Below are 17516 nucleotides of genomic sequence, written 5' to 3'. Positions count from 1 at the left end.
TGCGTGAAATACTTGTTTAATGTACATTAAATATTTAGCAGGAAATAATATTCTGTGGCTTTTCAGACATATAATTTGCCTAACGAGAACCCATACTGGTTTGAGAAGAAAAGAGAGCAAATAGGACTATTTTTAGCTATTTATAAATAGCTTTTTATTTCACTTCGCCATCGTTGCATGGAATTGAAGAAACTAAGCTTCGTCTTTTGGCACGCACTGCCTGATGGGAAACGGAATTTTGACGATTGGCAATGTCACGTGTGTCGTGGTCTTGCACACTAAATCATCCATACAGCCACACTTGTGCACGCTCTAAATGTGGGATAAAAAGAAAGAATTTATCCATATTAGTTAAATTTTTTATGTCTTATCAGAGTAACTACAGTGGTGATTCAGACTACTGTAGCATAGGAGAGAAATAGTAAGCGAGTGAATAATAACTTTTCCGCCCCCTGTCGTACATGACGTTTACAGCGAACTGAAGAGGGTGGATCTGAAACCCCTTAGCTGCCCGCAGGATCAGCCTCAGAAGCCATGCAAGATAGTGCCGGCCGTACTTCAAATCAGAAATTAAGGCAACTGCATTTGAAAATTGAATAAATTAACGGAAATGCGACTTCAAACTATTCTCCGATACACATTTATTATCCTTGGTGAATATTGAATATATGCTGCAAGCGTAACGTTTCTTGCCCAAGTCATGGCTGGAAATCGGGCCGCTCTATCTGTAGTCCAACAAGCTAATTCTAAGACTACCTTACCCCTCTAGACTATAGTTACAAGAAATTACTAGCCTCTACCAGGGCAGAGGTCAATTACATTAACAAACCTTGAAGTAACAAGTGAAGTATTTCATCAGTTTTAAGCCACAGCGCTTGTTAAACATGCAGCAAGTGTTTGGCCAGAAGCAGTCGGCCGCGGAGGTGCATTTCTGAAAGAAGCAATCGCATTGACGCAATAAATTATGAGTTTGTTCTGAAGTTTGCTATAAACTTCTTGCCTGCCGTATTTGTAATAGACTATTTTCTCGGTCCATACCTCCTACCCCGTCAACTCTCCCGTTTTGCGCTGGTGTTCAGTTTTCTCGATTCTTCCCGCGTTCAACGATCGAATAAAAATATGAGAGAATAGAGGGCTGTGACAGCCTATATTATTTGTAAGACAGCCCGAATAGCGCAGAATGCGAAAATGAATGAGAAACATGTATACATTCTTAACAAGAATTATCGGAGCATAATCTAGGCGAATTATCGTTGGTGTTCGTGGATATGGGAGAAGTGTAACTTATAAAGAGAATCTCATCGACAATTTCGCTAAATATCTGTGCTATTTGCTTAGGTCTATACAGAGAATATTGCGTTACCTTTCCGGGGTAAAATCTCGCTGTCTGATCCAGTGTCGCACTTCCAGGATTCAAGGTCTCCTTCACGTCATCTTCTGTGAGTCTTTCAACGACAATGGGTTCGTTAACCGGCATGCATTGCTTGATGAGAGCTGTTTGGCCGTCCATGTCAATTTCCCGTGTTACTTTGCAGGCTAAACCCTCTGCGCAACTGCAATGAGGATTTTCCTGCGCGCGTCAAAAAAAAAAAACACAAACACAAAAAAAACAAAACAAAACAAAAACAAACAAAAGAAAAAACATAAACAACAACAAAAAAAACGTTTTATGTTCAGCGGAATGAAAACATATAAAAAAGCAGCTGTGCAACCGAATTTCAAAATTTCAGGAATCGATTAACTCACTTGCATATCACACGGCGAATACTTCGGAAAATCGGAACAAGCCTAATAAAAGGAAGGAAAGTGTTACGAAATTAACGATAAGTAAATGTCAGATTCCAACGGGCGTGCAACTTTTTTCCAATTTTAGCTCTCCTTGAATAGGAAGTGTCATAATCATTATTTTCTTTATCTGGCTTAACTACAGTCAGATATTTTACTGCAAATACAGCCAATATGTATGACTGCAGTCATGAAAACGTGGTTACAGGAAAACGTGTTTTTTTTTTTTTTTGCAGTAGGTGAGTTACAAACTGGGATTTTCTCGACTCCTAAAGGCCCAAAAATCACCTCCAGCGACCAGAAAAAAGTCTGACAGTCCTTTTAATCTTCTGTATCGTTTACAAACGCTTACAACCAGGGTAAAATTTTCTTTAACACGGTTTAATTTGATAAATCAAGACAAAAAAAATGTTCCACAAAAATGCCCCAGATATGAGAACAGTCTTTCTTAGTCGGCCAATTGTTTTTCGAAATTGTAAAAAAAAATCATTTTTACTTTTAGTTAAAGCCAGTCTTGTTACAGTGTCAAGAGAAAAACCAAAAGAAATAGAAAGCTCGCGTGGTTATGATTTCTTACCAAAGCCAACGAAAAGCAGACACTGAATATAACTGCTGTGATCTTCATTTCGATAACTTGGTGCCAGCAACTGAGAACTCAGTAAGATAAACCCAAACAGGAACAAAGCTCCTAATAATTAATTTTAGTTTTAATTCAGTTGTTTTTATATATTTCCAAAACAACGCTTTTAGAAGTATGTTTGATCAGATGACTGAGTAACCCATTGCATCAACTTGTCACGTGGTAATGTCAATCATAATTACAGTGAAAAGGGCATAGTGGGTTCCAAAAATTGAAAGAGAAAATTCAACTTAGTAAGCTGTAAAAGTTAGATCTTCCGGTACGAAAAAAGTTGCTTAATTGTAAGCTCTTCAAAAAACAAAATGTGCAGGAGGTTTTGTATGGTGGAAGAGTAGAAACGCAGAATTTTTAAGCGACACTTTTCAAACACTTTACAAGTTGTAAAAAGTGGGTACATTAAACATTTCGCAAATGTGGTGTTTTGAGACACTTAAATGCTTGTGATTGGCTGATTATGTTGACAAAACAGCATCTGATGGCTTAACATTGAGTGTGAAGTAAAGCGGAAAAGCCACTTTAGCAAAAGTGTATGTGAACTCGACTTGGGAGTCTTCAATTTTAAGAGTCTTGCATGTGTTCAAATAGATATCCAACATGTATAAGTGTTTGTTACAAATGCAAGACAACTGAGCCAACACATAAAACAAATCTTGAATCAAATATTTACCTGAAGTGTCATAGGCGCTGCAAATGGCTGTGTAGAAGTGCCGTGCACTTATATTAATTCTAGAAAACTTGTACACTCAAAAACGCATTTTGCTTTTGTGATCTGTTTGCTTCATCATATGGTTGCAAAATCTATAAGCCATCTTCAAAACGGCTGTTTAAACGATGTTATCGTGTCAGTTATGAGATCTCATGGATAGTAATTAAATGGAAAAGATGGTGCTGTAGTGGACGAATCAGTATTTTTCATAATTCTTCTTCCTCTTCCTCTTTTCAGTGTCTTTTCTAAATTTAGTTCCATTCTTTCCAGCTTTTTCTTGGCATAACTGTGATTTCAAAACAGCTTCTCTCTCTCTTACAGTCTATATAACATCGTGGATAAGGTCCTGCCTCATTTCTACGGAACTGAAATATATGGCAGTGACGGATTCAGACCTTGAACTAAGGGGGGTTTTGCTTGCCCTGCCGGCTTTTCTACCTTCTGTGATTTCTTCTTTTTTACCCAAAATAAGGGGGTGCCCCCCCCGGACCCCTCCCCTAGATACGCCACTGCATGACCCTAACTGTAAGATTTCTAATAGCCACAACCCATTAGTTGCCCCTTTGAAGAAAAATAAGCTAAGCAGCCTGTATTATTATTTGTTGTTATCTAGAATACCTAGTGATGTACTGTGTATAGGACAAGTTTGCTGTTATTTCTTGAGCCAAACCTCGATGGACTATGAGCCCCTCCAGGGGGAAGGGGAAAGTAGCAAATGCAGTGGAGTAACAGCCCTTCCGGACGGGAGAAATAAAACTTCTATTCGTGGCCTACTGCACTAAGTGCCGGTATTGATGAGCTCTCTTCCAATGAATTGCGTTTAACGCTCAGCTTCAATTCTTCAAGCCTCAATGTATCCTTCTTTAGCTTACATACAGTCCCCTTTAACCTATGAGCCATGCTTTGACCCTTCCCCAGACAAGACCAAAGGGTTGACTTGCTGTTAAACCTAAATCAAAGCGATCGACAATAAGCAAGTAATGATTGGCCTCAAGGAAAAGCAAAACTAAAAAATAGAACAAGCTGCGAAAATAAATTTTGCTTGACGCCGGCTGGAACACAGTTTGCCGCGGTTTCAAGGTGCACGACCTGATCACGTACGAGTCGAAAATTCAAGTTGTACGTTGTTTCGTTGGGGGGTAAGTGAGTTTTGTTCGCCCTAGGGAGTTAGCAAGTTTCGACCCATGCCAAGTCACTAAAAAAAATGAATAAATAAATAAAGTCGATAAAACTTTACCTACTGATATTTCTTGTTGCTCTACATTTAAAGATGTTTCATGGCAACTTTTGCTTGGTTACTCTGTCGTGTAAGAGAGAGCAACAGAATCGAAACGGGAATAGAAAGTAATTAAGAATTATGTGTTCACCTATTTCTACGCACCACATGTCTAGATGAAAATACACCTATTAACATACGGTAATGAGTTGCAACTTATATAGGATTAACTTTATTATTCTACACTGATTTATTTATTTCAGTCAAACACTTAGGTCATGTGCTTGAGCTTTCTGCCGGGGGAATACTCCCAGAAAAGTTGGGTGGGGCTGTGCGGCCCGCTTCCCAAAACTCTTACCCTATTTATGATCAAAATATGCGATATATTCCCTACCTTATTTATGACCTGACCATTAAATCAAAACCCGGTTTCAGACCTGCGTTATAATAAGTTCCCTAGCTCAGACCAATGTTAAATTGCCGTAAACATAATTTGTGATGGTTAATTTTCTTTTCGATAATGATAAAAAGTGGCTTCTTCTTAAAAGCATACCCATGTCAAGGCTAGAGTGCAAAAACATACCCTAGACCAAAATGGCCAAAATAGGCTAAAATCGATACCCTATTTATGACCAAGACGGCTGAAAAACCATACCCTTTGGGACCGCACATACTTATATAGCCCATATAAGGGAGTACCCCCACCCCCCGGGGCTTTCTGTGCGGGTAATTCAACCGATGATGACTGGACACTAACAACTTAAAATTGCGTGACCTTACGATGTAAAAATATCAAAAGTCTTGTAGCAACAGCAGATTACATTTATTGCGTGACCTGCAGTTGTCCTGTGGAATTTTCGTGATTGAAGCGTGTTAAATAGGAAGACGACAGAACTGAGAACTCTGATAGTAATATAATACTTACTTACTGCCCATCCCGCCGGTATGGCACGTGCAGTCGGCAGTTATATAACAGATTCATTGTAATGTTAGTCGACCACGCACTTTCTACGCAGTGGCACGGAATTAAACCCATGAATTAGTGCTCAGTTCAATTCTGAAATATTTCCAACTCCATTGTATTGTCCGAGGTCATGGCAACTTTTAAAACTGTGCAGGAAACCGAGGATAGCTGGACCGGCCCGGAAGTGGCGATTATACACGGTGTCAAAATCCCGACAGCACAATTGGACCCAAGCTTTAGAGAGGAGGATCTTGATCATTTTCAAACGAGAAAGGACGATGTGTTTGTAGTCTCCTACCCAAAGTCAGGTGAGTAAATAATTTGACACAGGTAAGATCATTGACATCCTAGGCTGTGTCACAGCCGCCCCTCACCGAATGAGGAGAAGGCTGGCTGTGACAAAGTTATCGAAAATCGAAATCTGTGAAGGTCGGGTTCACACAATAGGGTACATGTTAAAGGTAAGTTAAGCGGTAACAAGCTAGCCCCTTCGTCGGTGTGCACACATAGGACGCATGTTACAGGGATAATACGCGCGCCAGCTAGTGCACGCGGAGCAGATTGTGGCATAAAAATGTGTTGTAGCGGGGACAGTCAGTGCAGACGACGCGGGGACAAAGTCATAACCTCAATTCAGTCAATGTCATATCTTCATGGCCCACGAATTCGCACAAGCTGAACTTCATACAAAAAAATATGTTGTAGACATGCTGCTGGTGCAGGGACAATAGTTTTCCCCCGCCACGGTTAGTCCCGAAAAATGAGCACCAGAAAAACTGTCGCTGCAACAAAACCTCGTTTCATATCCCGGCCTAGCGTGTGCCGACTATATAAGAGTTTACCGAATGAATTGGCAGACATTCAATTTTGCAATTTGTGGTTTAAACAGTGTAAACATCTGGAACTTACTTTGCTCGTCTACTATATAGCTGATAATCTGTACTGAACAAGCAACATTCACATAAACAATTTTAAAAATACTTTTTCAAAATGGCTATTAAAAAAATCGCGAGATTAGCGTATATTTTTCGGCAAACGTGATCAAAGCCTGAGGTCACACTGCATGAACTCTGAAATTCTAACCTTTTAGGATTAAAAAAGTAAATAAAAATAAACACTGACTAAAACTACTTACGATCGTGCCATCTTGGGGCGGGGGCGGGGGGGTAATTTGCATGTGGGTAAGCACGGAAGATGAAGTTAAGGGATCGGGCAAATTCATATTTTTAGGGGCTCGGAAATGAAATTTTCAACATTTGCAGGGAACAGTTTCATATAGCAAAACGTGTAATAACGCCGAGTATTTAGTTAGCAATGTTGTTTGTATGTCAATCTTTGGGATAATTTATAGTAGGTTTAATTTACTAGTCGAAGAAAAGACAAGAGACCGTCAAACCAGCCGATTTCATTATTTTAAAAAGACGCTTTTTGCTAAGAAATATATAATTTTTTTCGAATAAAAATAAGACACCGCCTGATCACAGGTTCACTGAAATTCAAAATGCGCTGGTTTCCAAACAAGGAACATAGTTGTGCTGAAAACAAATATTTGAATTTAGCACCTCTTATGCCTGACGAGGAAATTCTTTAGTATTTGATTGCATCACGCAATAAACCCGCGATACAGAATCTAAAGAGATTTACTCCTGGCTTATTCAATAGTTTGCAAACGAAAAAAAGATATGGTTATTAATTAATTTGAAAACATATGCGTTACATTACATTACGTCGCAAAAATAACCTTTCAAGTGTTAAATAATTACAATTGCGTGGATCTATACTTTTTCACGGCTGAAAGCTTTAAGATGTTGGCTACCATAGCCTGTGTTCCAGCTGCCGGAGCGGAGAGAGCGTCCCCTCTGATCCGATTGTTCTACCGGGGAGGGCAGCTGTAACACACGCTAGGCTGGGATGCTTGAACTTTTTCAGCTAGCAGGATTTTTTTTTTCACGTCCACTGCCTCTGCAAGATTTTTTTCGGGCTTACTTTCTTTTTCTTTTGGGAGGGGGGGGGGGGGGGTGGAGGAGGGGGATATTCTACTGTCGCAATCTTAATCTTGACACTCGCCACAATCTGATTGTTTTTCAAAAACGATGGCGTCACAATAATGATGTGATTTCCCTGCCCCAGTTTTCATCAAAAACAAATCCAAAATGACTGGTGGTTTTTGCTTTTTTAAATTCCTCCGGCGTAGCGTACAGTGGCGGTTCCAGGGGAGGGGCCTGGGTGCCCAGGTCCCCCGCCTTATTTTAGGTGAAAAAATAAAAAATCACAGAAGGAAGAAAAGCCGGCAGGGCAAGCAAAACAAACCTCCCACCCCACCCCTCTTAGCCCAAGGTCGATCCGCCACTGGTGTGGACGGAAAGCATTTGACGCGTTTTCAGAGTGAAACCTTCGTTTTGTGCACGGGGCCTAAATCGACATCTCCGTGCGGAGCCAAAATTTTTCTCGCGCTCGATCTACCCATTCAGTAGATACCAATTGTGAGACAGGGTATAGAAATCAGACAGTTTTGATCAAGAATAGGGTATAATTTATCGGAAAAGCTAGTGGTCAGTGTATGAACCGTTTAGTCTAAATCGAGGCTCTATACCAAGGGTCCCGGCAATAGAATATTGAAACTCGGAAGTGGCTTTGTAAAATACCGGTTTAGTTAGCGCACGTTGGACTACGACAATGACAAGTTTCTGCATGGAAAAAAGCTAGTCTGAGATAGGGTAGGGGTTTTGGTACCTAGTCTAGAATAGGGTTGCAAAATTAAGCTGAGCATGGTCTAGTATGAGGTAATGGTTTCGATATTCTTTCGATAAGCTTTTTTTGTAGTGCACCTTTCGTGATCAAGACGGTGAAACATCAAACCTGTTTCTTATTGGCAGGAACGACCTGGATGCGAGAGCTGTTATGGCAGATTCACAACGATGGCGCTGTCAGCGAAGAAAATATTGGAAGTCGAGTTTTCTGGTTCGAAAATCATCCTGTACTGCGCAAGCGTGAACCTGACAATCCTGAGTCGTCACCAGACGTCAAGCCCGTCATCGAGCTTCTCCCCAGGCCCCGTCTGTTGTCAACACATCTGCCTTATGACGTGATTCCCAAAGGCAAAGACGACACCACTACTTGCAAGTACATTTACATCGCAAGAAATCCTAAAGATGCTGCAGTTTCCATCTACCACTTCTTGTTATTTTTTCCTGAAATGGGCGAGTTCACGTGGGATCTATGCCTGAAGTTATTTCTTCAAGGAAGACGTGAGTGCTTGCTGCGTTAATTTTATGATTTAATCCCCAGCACCGTATGAATAGCCAGCCATCTGGGGAGCTCAGCTAGCCTGTGGCAACTATCTTACGAGTAACCAAAATCACTCTACTTGCGCGTTCGATCTATTGATACTCTTCGAATCTGACTTACCCATTGTTATCAAAATCCCGCGCGCGGCTTGTAAAAGGGGATTGAAATTATTCCTAGTACCTGATTTAGAGTGTTTATGGATGTTGGATGTTTGACCGATGTAAAGTTTTTCACAGTTTTTAACAATTGATTTTATACACGACACCAGTTGACAGGTCTTGATCAAATTTGTCCTTCGGTTTCTTCAGGATCGAACCAACCGTCTTGACGGGTTTATGAGCAACATTTAATGACCACGCGCATATTCCAGACATTTACAAAATGCTAAATTAATCCCTAGCGAGTTCCTCACATTCTTATAAACATCTCATTTACATTTAGACGCCATTAACATTCATTTCATCTCTGAAAAAGGTTATAGTATTTTAGCCGAAACGTCTATTTTAAGATTTTAAAGTCAGTGACAACAACTTGTAAGATTTTAGTCATTTTGTTTCTTTGTTTTCTCGTTATTTCGCAGTTGTTTACAATTTGTGGACTGACCATGTTCTTGGATGGTGGAAGCACAGGGACGATCCTAACGTGTTGTTTCTAAAGTATGAAGACTTGAAAAAGGTATGTCACGTGACGGCTGAACACTTAACCGCTTGGCTATAGGAGATAAGCTTGCAACGTGCACTCTAACATGCTCGTCCTAAAACGTGATAGACTGTAACTGACATGTAGACTGTAGATACAAATGGATACAAACTTCTATAGAAGGGTACATACAATTAAATGTTGATGTAGTTTTTGTTGTCTTTGTTTTAATTAAAACTAATTTTCTTTCTTTCTTTCGAAGGACTTGTTATCCAGTGTCAAAGCTGTTGCCGAATTTCTCAGCAAACCTTTGTCTGAAGAAGTCATGCAAAGGATTGCACACCAATGCTCGTTTGAGGAGATGGCTAAACACCCGAATACCTATAAAGTGTTTCCGAAACTCGAGCTTAGTTACTTACGGAAGGGTGATGTCGGCGACTGGAAGACCCACTTTACACCGGAAATGAGCGAAAAATTTGAAACCGAGTTACTTGCGAAGGTTAGAGAGCAAGGACTCGAATTTGATTAATGGCAATTTAGAATAAATTCATTTTGATAATTGATGATGAACGTTAATTTGAATGAAAGTGAACTATGTTAACCACAGAATTCAACAGTCAGACTACACTTTCTATGAGTTTATAGAAGTAATAACCCACACGGAAATGTTGGGAGAACACGAGAAAAGCTTGTAAATAACGAGCCGTCAGGCGAGTGATCCACAAGCTTTCCGAGCGTTCTCCCAGCATCCCAAGCGGGTTATTGCCCCTATAAACCCATAGCTATAGCTATAGGAATATGAATATGAGATTTGTTAGTATTTTACTCAAAATGCGAACAATTTGAACTGCTTATTATATATGATCAATCAAGAAAAAAGCAAATCGCCAAATAAATTCGATGAATACAATTTTTCCTGGTATTTTTTCTTGGCGTTTCTTTGCAGTTTTTTAAGGTATGGTAGCTCAGTTACTCAGGTAAGTAAAACGAAGAACGGTTATTCAAGAGACAAAAACAGGAACGAAAGGGGATTAGAGAATTGCGAATTCTGTGTAGTGCAGACTACATGAATGAAACAAAAATCGCTCAAATTGCAATAAAAAGGCATGCAATAACACAAAGCGACTTTTAGCGGCTTGCCCAGCGATTGGTCGACGTATTACTGGCAAACCTTGACGAGACCGTATACTATCCGGACTTCGAGCCCTGTGTTTGTCGGTTGTCCTGTGCTCTAGATGGTATAAGCCACTTACATTTTTAAAACGTTTACATGGAGCAGGAGTCCTATTTGCCGTACGTATTTCCAGTTAAAATTACTGCACAATTGTATCTCGAATCGATCTGTTGGTGATTCGAATCAACATCTGCCGAGCCTTAGTGAGGCAGCACAAAGGCAGTCCTGTGTATGTGTTGCTTGTCTTGTGCTATAAATAGTATAAGCCGCGTACATTTATAAAGCTTTCTCTTAGGTCTTCTCTGGTAATTAGTTTGTAAACTGGTAATTAGTTTGTTGATACACGAGAAACACGTATCTCCAAGGTAATGCGGTACATCTATTACCTGGAACTCCTCCAGAGTACGAGAAGTAGTTAACCGGAAACCTTTTTATCATCTCGCAGACGCTTGCAGGATCTTTTCTGACTCGTCTTTCTCTCTCTCTTTCCAGCAAACCACTGCGCGATGAGATTTGCTCCAGGGTCTTTTCTTTTCTTTTCGTTTCTACGTGATGTATGCATCGGATTCGGCACATGTGAAGTTCGATGTAATATATCAAACACGAGAGACAGTGTTTCAATGGGATATCCAAACATTGAGAAGGGAGTTGAAAATACGACGCATGCAACGAACGTACTTTCTTGCCTATTTGTTTTCCTTTTGGAAATGCCATTTTTTTGGCGACGGGGAATTATTCCTGTGAGGAAAAATTAAAAATTAGATTAGTATTTTTACCCTTCGACCAGTAGCGGTGGACTCACTGCTTTTAAGTTGAGTTAACCCTCGGATGTGCACACAAACTCATACCCCTACCTTGGTACATGGGGGGAGGGGGCAGGAATCCCCCGTAACTTTTTCGTTATGTTAAGGCGGAGTTAAATAAGTTTATATGAAGTAGAAAGCCCTTAGACTGCTCTACAAGATGACATAATTTTTGCGGTCATGACATTACGTGATGTCATATGACGTCAGAGAGATCCTCAACCATGGATCCGCCATCTTAGATTCCACTATTTCCTTAATAAAAAGTGAGAAAATAACATAATTTAATGCAAAATCACTACAAATATCTAATATAATATTAAAATATACTAATGTTATTTGGCGTTAAGAAACTGGAAAAACGAGAAAATATCTCAAAAAAGTCGAAATCTGGACACACCTGCATGGATCATGGACACACAATACACATATCAAAATGTCCATAAGGGATAAATGAACAGCTACTAAAAGTTTCAGCATTAAAGAGCAAATCCCCTTTTCAAAATTTGCATGAAACCTTATGAGGGGTGGCATCCACCCCTTCCACACCTTCCCCCTTGTACATCCGAGGGTTAACTGTGTCAACTTAAGGAGACTCCATCAAAATAGAAGTAGTAGTTTTCTCTGGGTAATTATGACATATATATTTATAATAAAAATGGTGGCGATTGTGCCTGTTTTTGCACAAGATCGATGGTGAGTTAGTCATTATACTGAATGACGAAGTTTTCCTCACTCTATCGTAGTGATCATATTAAAGATCATCCATAATTCCTAATCAAAGGCTCCTTAGAGCTACTTTATGTTATGTCTTAATGATTTGATGAAGTGCTGATTCAACTATACTTTTCCATGCTATTCTCATGATTTGAAAGGAATTTAGCATTTCTGCTACATCTGTTCTGGAGATCAAACAGATGTAGCAGAAATGCTAAATTTTCTTTTCACAGAAATCGGGCCAAACCTTAGTAGAAACGTGACAAAAGTTGATAAATCTTTCGAAGAATTTCTTACTGAGACTGATAAAATTTTGTTTTTGAAAAAACAACATCAACACATGTTTTTGCACTACTATCAAAGCTTTGTCAAAAGTCAAAAGCAACTGGATTAGATAATATTTCAGCGAAACTTCTACGGGAATGTCCTGATTTACTGGCGGAATCTCTAACTCATATATTTAATCAATCCCTAATGACGGGTATCTTTCCTGAAAAAGTTTTTCGTAAATATCCTGGGAACCGTTCTGATCAGACGAATTATCGACCAATATCAGTAATTCCAGTCGTGGCCAGTCTGCGAACGGATAATCTACGATCCGCTACATCAATATTTAACTAAAAACAACTTTCTCTCGTACCATCGATCTGGTTTTCGTTCTTTGCATTGCACTCTCTCGGCGCATATCGAAGCTACAGATAGCTGTGCCATGGAAATAGACCGTGGCTTTGTTAATGCTGTCGTCTGTTTAGATCTCAAAAAGGCATTTGATACAGTAGATCACGATATTTTGTTACGAAAATTGCAATACTACGGGATTCGCTGGTCCAGCCATCAATGGTTTGCTTCTTATTTAGATAATCGAACTCAGATTTGTCATATTAATTCTTGTAAGTCAACTCCGAAATGTCTAAGATGCGGTTTTCCCCAGGAAAAAATTTTGGGACCTCTTCTGTTTTTGATATATATTAATGACTTACCACATTGTCTGACATATTCGGAACTCAGAATGTGCGCGGATGATACCAGCCTGACGCTTGCCAGCACTAACACTGAGCATATAAATTATCGCCTCAATCACGACCTGAGCAATGCGTACGAATGGGTGCTAACGAGCTTACCCTAAATATGACAAAAACTGAGTTTATGCTTATTGCATCAAGGCAGAAGTTGTCACAATTTATGGAAAGTCCCTCTCTTACTATAAACGAGAACGCGGTAGAACAAGTAGCCTCCGTTAAATCCCTTGGAGTTTGTACGGATCAAAATATAAACTGGGAGTGCCATATAGAAAATATTTCTAAGAAGATAGCATGTGCCATTGGTGCAATTAAACGAATTCGGCATCCCACTCCTTTTAATATTTTAATTAAAGTTTATAATAGCCTTGTTCAACCACATTCTGATTATTGCAACCTAGTATGGGGAAACTGCAACAAGAGCCTTTCCGAAAAACTCCAAAGGCTTCAGAATCGCGCAGCTCGCACCCTTAAGTCTGCGAGCTATGATAGTAATTTGGATGATTTGTTCGGGGCACTGGGGTGGCGAAGACTCTATTATCAAAGGTTGGAACAGAAGTCTATCCTAATGTATAAACCTCTACATGGTATGATTCCTGATTATCTGAGATGAAGATTCGTATATTGTGACAATGTAAGTGCTTATCGTTTATGGAATACTGAAAACGAATTAGTTCTTCCACAACCTCGGACTGATTATCTTAAGAGAAGTTTTTCGTACAGCAGAGCTCAGTTATGGAACAACTTACCTACAGACCTAACACGAGCATTTTCACTGACGGATTTCAAATCTAAATTAAATCGCCACAGTTTTAAGTAAAATCTTAATTTTAAGTAAATTTTTAGACACGGCCTCCATGAAAAGCAGTTTTTTAATTTTTTTTTAATTGAATTGTTGTTATTAATTTTTAATGTAGTTAGGTAGATAGGTAGATAGTCCATTAACCGTAATTAACTGATGGAAAAACCGTGTATAAATAAAGTTATGTTATGTTATGTTATCTTATACTGATATCTCAATTTACCACATTTTCAAGTTAATGATTATTATAGTGACCATTACAGAATTTGCAAGAGAAAATTATTGAGCAACTATCATGATAATCTCGTACGATAATGATATTTTGATATTTGACATGCACACATTGTGACAAAAATGATTTCTCGATATTATCATTCTGTTATCACCAAACATTAAGAAAATATCATAATATCAATTATCAAACTAATGATATTCTATCAAGATATTTTGATAAACCGCGCAATCCTGCACCTTAGCGAACCTGAAAAGTCCGTACGCAAAAAGAAACATGTCACAAATCCTTTTTCTCATGCACAGCAATTGCCGTCTAAGCAAGTTAAGAAAGACAAGCAGTTGTACTGTTAAAAAATATATAATAAATAAAATGTCAAAAAAGAGAGAGAGAAAAAAGGAAAAAAAAAAAAAGAAAAAAAAACAAGAAGAAGAAGAAAAAAAGAAAGACAAGCAGCTCTGGAATGTTATATTTAGGTGCGACACTATTTTTTGAACCTAAATATATGACAATTGTGTTAGTTTGATTTTATTTTTACTCTGAATAATTATTTTCATGTTTTGAAACAAACCATACCATAAAGCACAATACGTACATGTATTGCTCGATTGTTGGGACTCTGATTGGCTAAATAATAGTAAACGAAACAGTGATTGGCTATTAGTTTTTCACTCGTGAAGAAAGCTATGAACGGCGCTCATTGAACGTATGTGAAATATAGCTGAACTAGAATTACCCGATTACCGTATTTATTCGATTAAACGCCTCCCTGGAATAAACACTAGTGCCCCCGAATAAACGCAGCGCTGGAGAGCAAAAACAATAAACGCGCCGCCCTCGATTAGACGCCGCGTCCGTGATACAGCGTTCAGTATTCGAATAATATACTCAAAGAGCGAGTATAGTAATAATATTGTTTCAGCAAGCCCAAAAATTTACTTTACTTGATTATATCAATGTTTGCCAGTGCATTCAAAGCTCTGAGGAATATAATCAAAGCATAAGTACAATACAGTCCAGCTAAAAAAAGCTCTGGAAATTTATTTTCCGTGATTTAAAAATTCAGAAGTTCAGTCGCTATTTTTTGGGAAGAAATGGATTGGATTTTAAATAAACACTGCCCTCGAATAAACGCCGCACTCAAATCACGAGAAATCTAATAAACCCTGCGGCGTTTATGGAATAAATACGGTATATTTGCAACGTTTGTCGCGTAACATTCAATCACTACAGATAAGCGCCTTTTTGACGGCAGTTACTGAGAAAATGCGTTTCATTTTTGTTGTGCATGTTGTGCAAAACATTAACAAGCAAAATTTTATTTTTCTCCAGGTTATCTTTCTTGAAGCGAGTTTAGCTTGCAGGATGCTTGACTGTACAACATGCGATAAATGCGAGAGTACAAACTTGCATTTCGCGTCCGAAAGGTGCGAGATGTGAAAGGTACTATCACTTATTGTTTAAACCTGAGATCGAGGTTCGTTAAACCATTCTGCGACAATGTTATGTCCATGTATGCAGAACATTTTTGATGAATTGCGTAGCCTTTAATGATTGTAGAAGAGAGCTGTTCAGTGACTAAAAAAGTAAACTAATCCTTGTCTTGATTCTATGACTCCAAGCACCCCCTTTTAAAGTTGATTAGCATGAAGAAAGAAAAAAATGGTGGGCAAGTATGTATGGATCGTGGGATCGTATGCTCAAAAGAAAAAGGTGCGGTTAATAAAACCTTGTCAGAATGGTATCGCTCTTTGTAAACGTCTATGAAGACGTCTGTACTCTAAATACTACTTTCACTGAAATTGTTGTTCTCATTTTACTGTATTGCCATTAGTTTACACTGTAATCTTTACTGTCGTTTAGCACACAACTGTGGGTCGCTTAGCACACAACTGTTAAATGGCGTATTGTACACAAGCGTGTTTAAATCTGCCGAGTGTCACTAGCGCAGTCCTTGTTTCTGTCGTAACATGCAGACATCCAGTTGTAGATAGGGCAGCCTTAAGAATTATCAGCTGCAGGTGACTCAAGGGCCGCGATGGCTTCCTTCATCTTTGCATCTAGTTCTGCTACTACAAAAGAAATCAACCAATGAATGAATCATCCAATCAAACAGTCCATCAACCAATAACTTCATCGACCAATCCATCTTAATCAACAAACCAATCACTCATCACCGCTTGCGTTACACATGTTCTTCGGGGCAATGTTTTAACACAACACAATGCTTTTTTCTTAAGTTGGTCTCATAATCCCCTCCAATCTTGTCCTCTTTTCAGTATCCACAATTCACTGCGCTTTTGTAGACTATATTTATGATTTTGTGTAATTTTTATTGAACCAGTATTTACTGGTTTCAATCCATGTTAGAGCTAGTTTTGCGTTACCAATGGAAGTAATGCGCAGCTGCCCTGTGGACCAACGAGGAAGTGTGAAGGGTTTGTGGGTGGGTGTGTAACAGCCAAAACTGGCGTGATATAACCCTGTAAAGAAGAAGCCCTTAAAAGAGGTTCCGTCTTATAGTGCAATGACATCATTGATATAAATGGGAACAAACAATGACTCGCTAAAAAGAATGTTCTGCCTAAAACGGCGCATACCTCTTTTCTTCGATACGCTGGTCTCCTCTTCCATCTTGTGTGTTTGGCTCTAATTTTGAAAGGAAGCGTTAACTTAGTAGTGCTACCACAGTTAAGATAGAAATAAGGTTTGAGGGAAGAAAAAAGTGTTAAACTCACATTCAATTCATTTATGGAATCCTTGGCCTCTGCGATCTTCCGCTCCATTTCTATGCATTTTTCTAGATAACAAGAAACGTTTGCATCAAAGATAACTCTCGAACGCACGCCCCCCATCGTAGGACATGGAAGGAGGTTGTTGGATACCCCCTTGGGTTTTTGATAGGTTGCAATATTTTGAAACGATTTCCTTTTTTAGCTTTACTAGGAAGCTTATGATCTGCTTCTTCAAGCCGAAGTACATATGAAAGGTTATGATGATGCTGTGATGTCAATAAAGATAGTCGCCATCTTAGATTTTACCCATAGTAGTCGACCATTACTAAACTGTGTGTGAGGAATAAACAGCTACTGGAAATGCCAATTACTGACGTTTACTGGTCTCTCCAAAAGCCCTCTGGTGGACGTGTGGCTACATTATTGAATGAATATTTTGAGACACATTTTAATGTGTAACGGTTTGCCAGCGCAGCCTCACAGTCTGAACATTTTTACGAATGCTAAAGCACTATGCTTAGTCCTTTTAATTTCCATCTCGGTAAGGACACTAAGAGCATTTACGTTTTATCTCCGATTCTGAGTTCAAGATGAAATGGTTCCATTCGCACAGACTGGAAAGATGCCAACTGACTCCGTCAACGGTCCGTACATAATTTACGTCTCATTAAGGAAACTAAGAATATGTTAGCTTTCACTATGAATGTATCGACAAACGGACGACACAAAATGTGTGAGTTGACTGCCATACGTTCATAGAACAAGTTACAACGATACACATGAATTTATCATATGC

The 17516-nt window shown here is 39.1% G+C and overlaps 3 protein-coding genes across 3 annotated transcripts in view; 1 reads left to right on the top strand and 2 right to left on the bottom strand.

The window, feature by feature from the left end:
- Positions 1-132: 132 nt before the first annotated feature.
- On the bottom strand, positions 133-2438 carry LOC145502264 (uncharacterized). The gene is made up of 5 exons (XM_081481521.1): positions 2363-2438; positions 1747-1788; positions 1364-1570; positions 830-931; positions 133-312 (listed from the first exon to the last, which is right to left on the bottom strand). The coding sequence occupies exons 1-5, from the start codon at positions 2408-2410 to the stop codon at positions 193-195; spliced, it is 519 nt and encodes a 172-aa protein (XP_081337647.1). The 5' UTR covers positions 2411-2438; the 3' UTR covers positions 133-192.
- A 2311-nt stretch (positions 2439-4749) lies between these two features.
- Positions 4750-11258, top strand: LOC145502262 (sulfotransferase 1B1-like). The gene is made up of 4 exons (XM_081481519.1): positions 4750-5619; positions 8188-8559; positions 9180-9274; positions 9501-11258. Exons 1-4 carry the CDS (start codon positions 5442-5444, stop codon positions 9765-9767), a joined length of 912 nt encoding a protein of 303 aa, XP_081337645.1. The 5' UTR covers positions 4750-5441; the 3' UTR covers positions 9768-11258.
- Positions 11259-15742: 4484 nt separating this feature from the next.
- LOC145502267 (uncharacterized) overlaps positions 15743-17516 on the bottom strand; it is a 12619-nt gene continuing 10845 nt past the window's right edge. Inside the window, exons 7-9 of the mRNA XM_081481525.1 lie at positions 16724-16785; positions 16586-16634; positions 15743-16057 (exon numbers count right to left, since the gene is read on the bottom strand). Of these exons, the coding sequence (XP_081337651.1) occupies positions 15987-16057; positions 16586-16634; positions 16724-16785 (182 nt within the window). The 3' untranslated portion in view covers positions 15743-15986. The remainder of the gene's footprint in view (positions 16058-16585; positions 16635-16723; positions 16786-17516) is intronic.

The sequence above is a fragment of the Orbicella franksi genome, chromosome 11 (genome assembly GCF_964199315.1).
Source record: "Orbicella franksi chromosome 11, jaOrbFran1.1, whole genome shotgun sequence".
Classification (NCBI taxonomy): domain Eukaryota; kingdom Metazoa; phylum Cnidaria; class Anthozoa; order Scleractinia; family Merulinidae; genus Orbicella; species Orbicella franksi.
The sequence above is the reverse complement of the archived record's forward strand: the minus strand, read 5'-3'. Positions and strand labels throughout refer to the sequence as shown.

Coding starts and splice junctions, on each gene's coding strand:
- LOC145502264 (XM_081481521.1), bottom strand. CDS start 2,410: ATGAAGATCACAGCAGTTATATTCAGTGTCTGCTTTTCGTTGGCTTTG. Junction 1,571..1,746: donor ATTCGCCGTGTGATATGCAA/GTGAGTTAATCG, acceptor TGACGCGCGCAG/GAAAATCCTCATTGCAGTTG. Junction 932..1,363: donor CGAGATTTTACCCCGGAAAG/GTAACGCAATAT, acceptor TGCTTCTTTCAG/AAATGCACCTCCGCGGCCGA.
- LOC145502262 (XM_081481519.1), top strand. CDS start 5,442: ATGGCAACTTTTAAAACTGTGCAGGAAACCGAGGATAGCTGGACCGGC. Junction 5,620..8,187: donor AGTCTCCTACCCAAAGTCAG/GTGAGTAAATAA, acceptor TCTTATTGGCAG/GAACGACCTGGATGCGAGAG. Junction 9,275..9,500: donor AGTATGAAGACTTGAAAAAG/GTATGTCACGTG, acceptor TTTCTTTCGAAG/GACTTGTTATCCAGTGTCAA.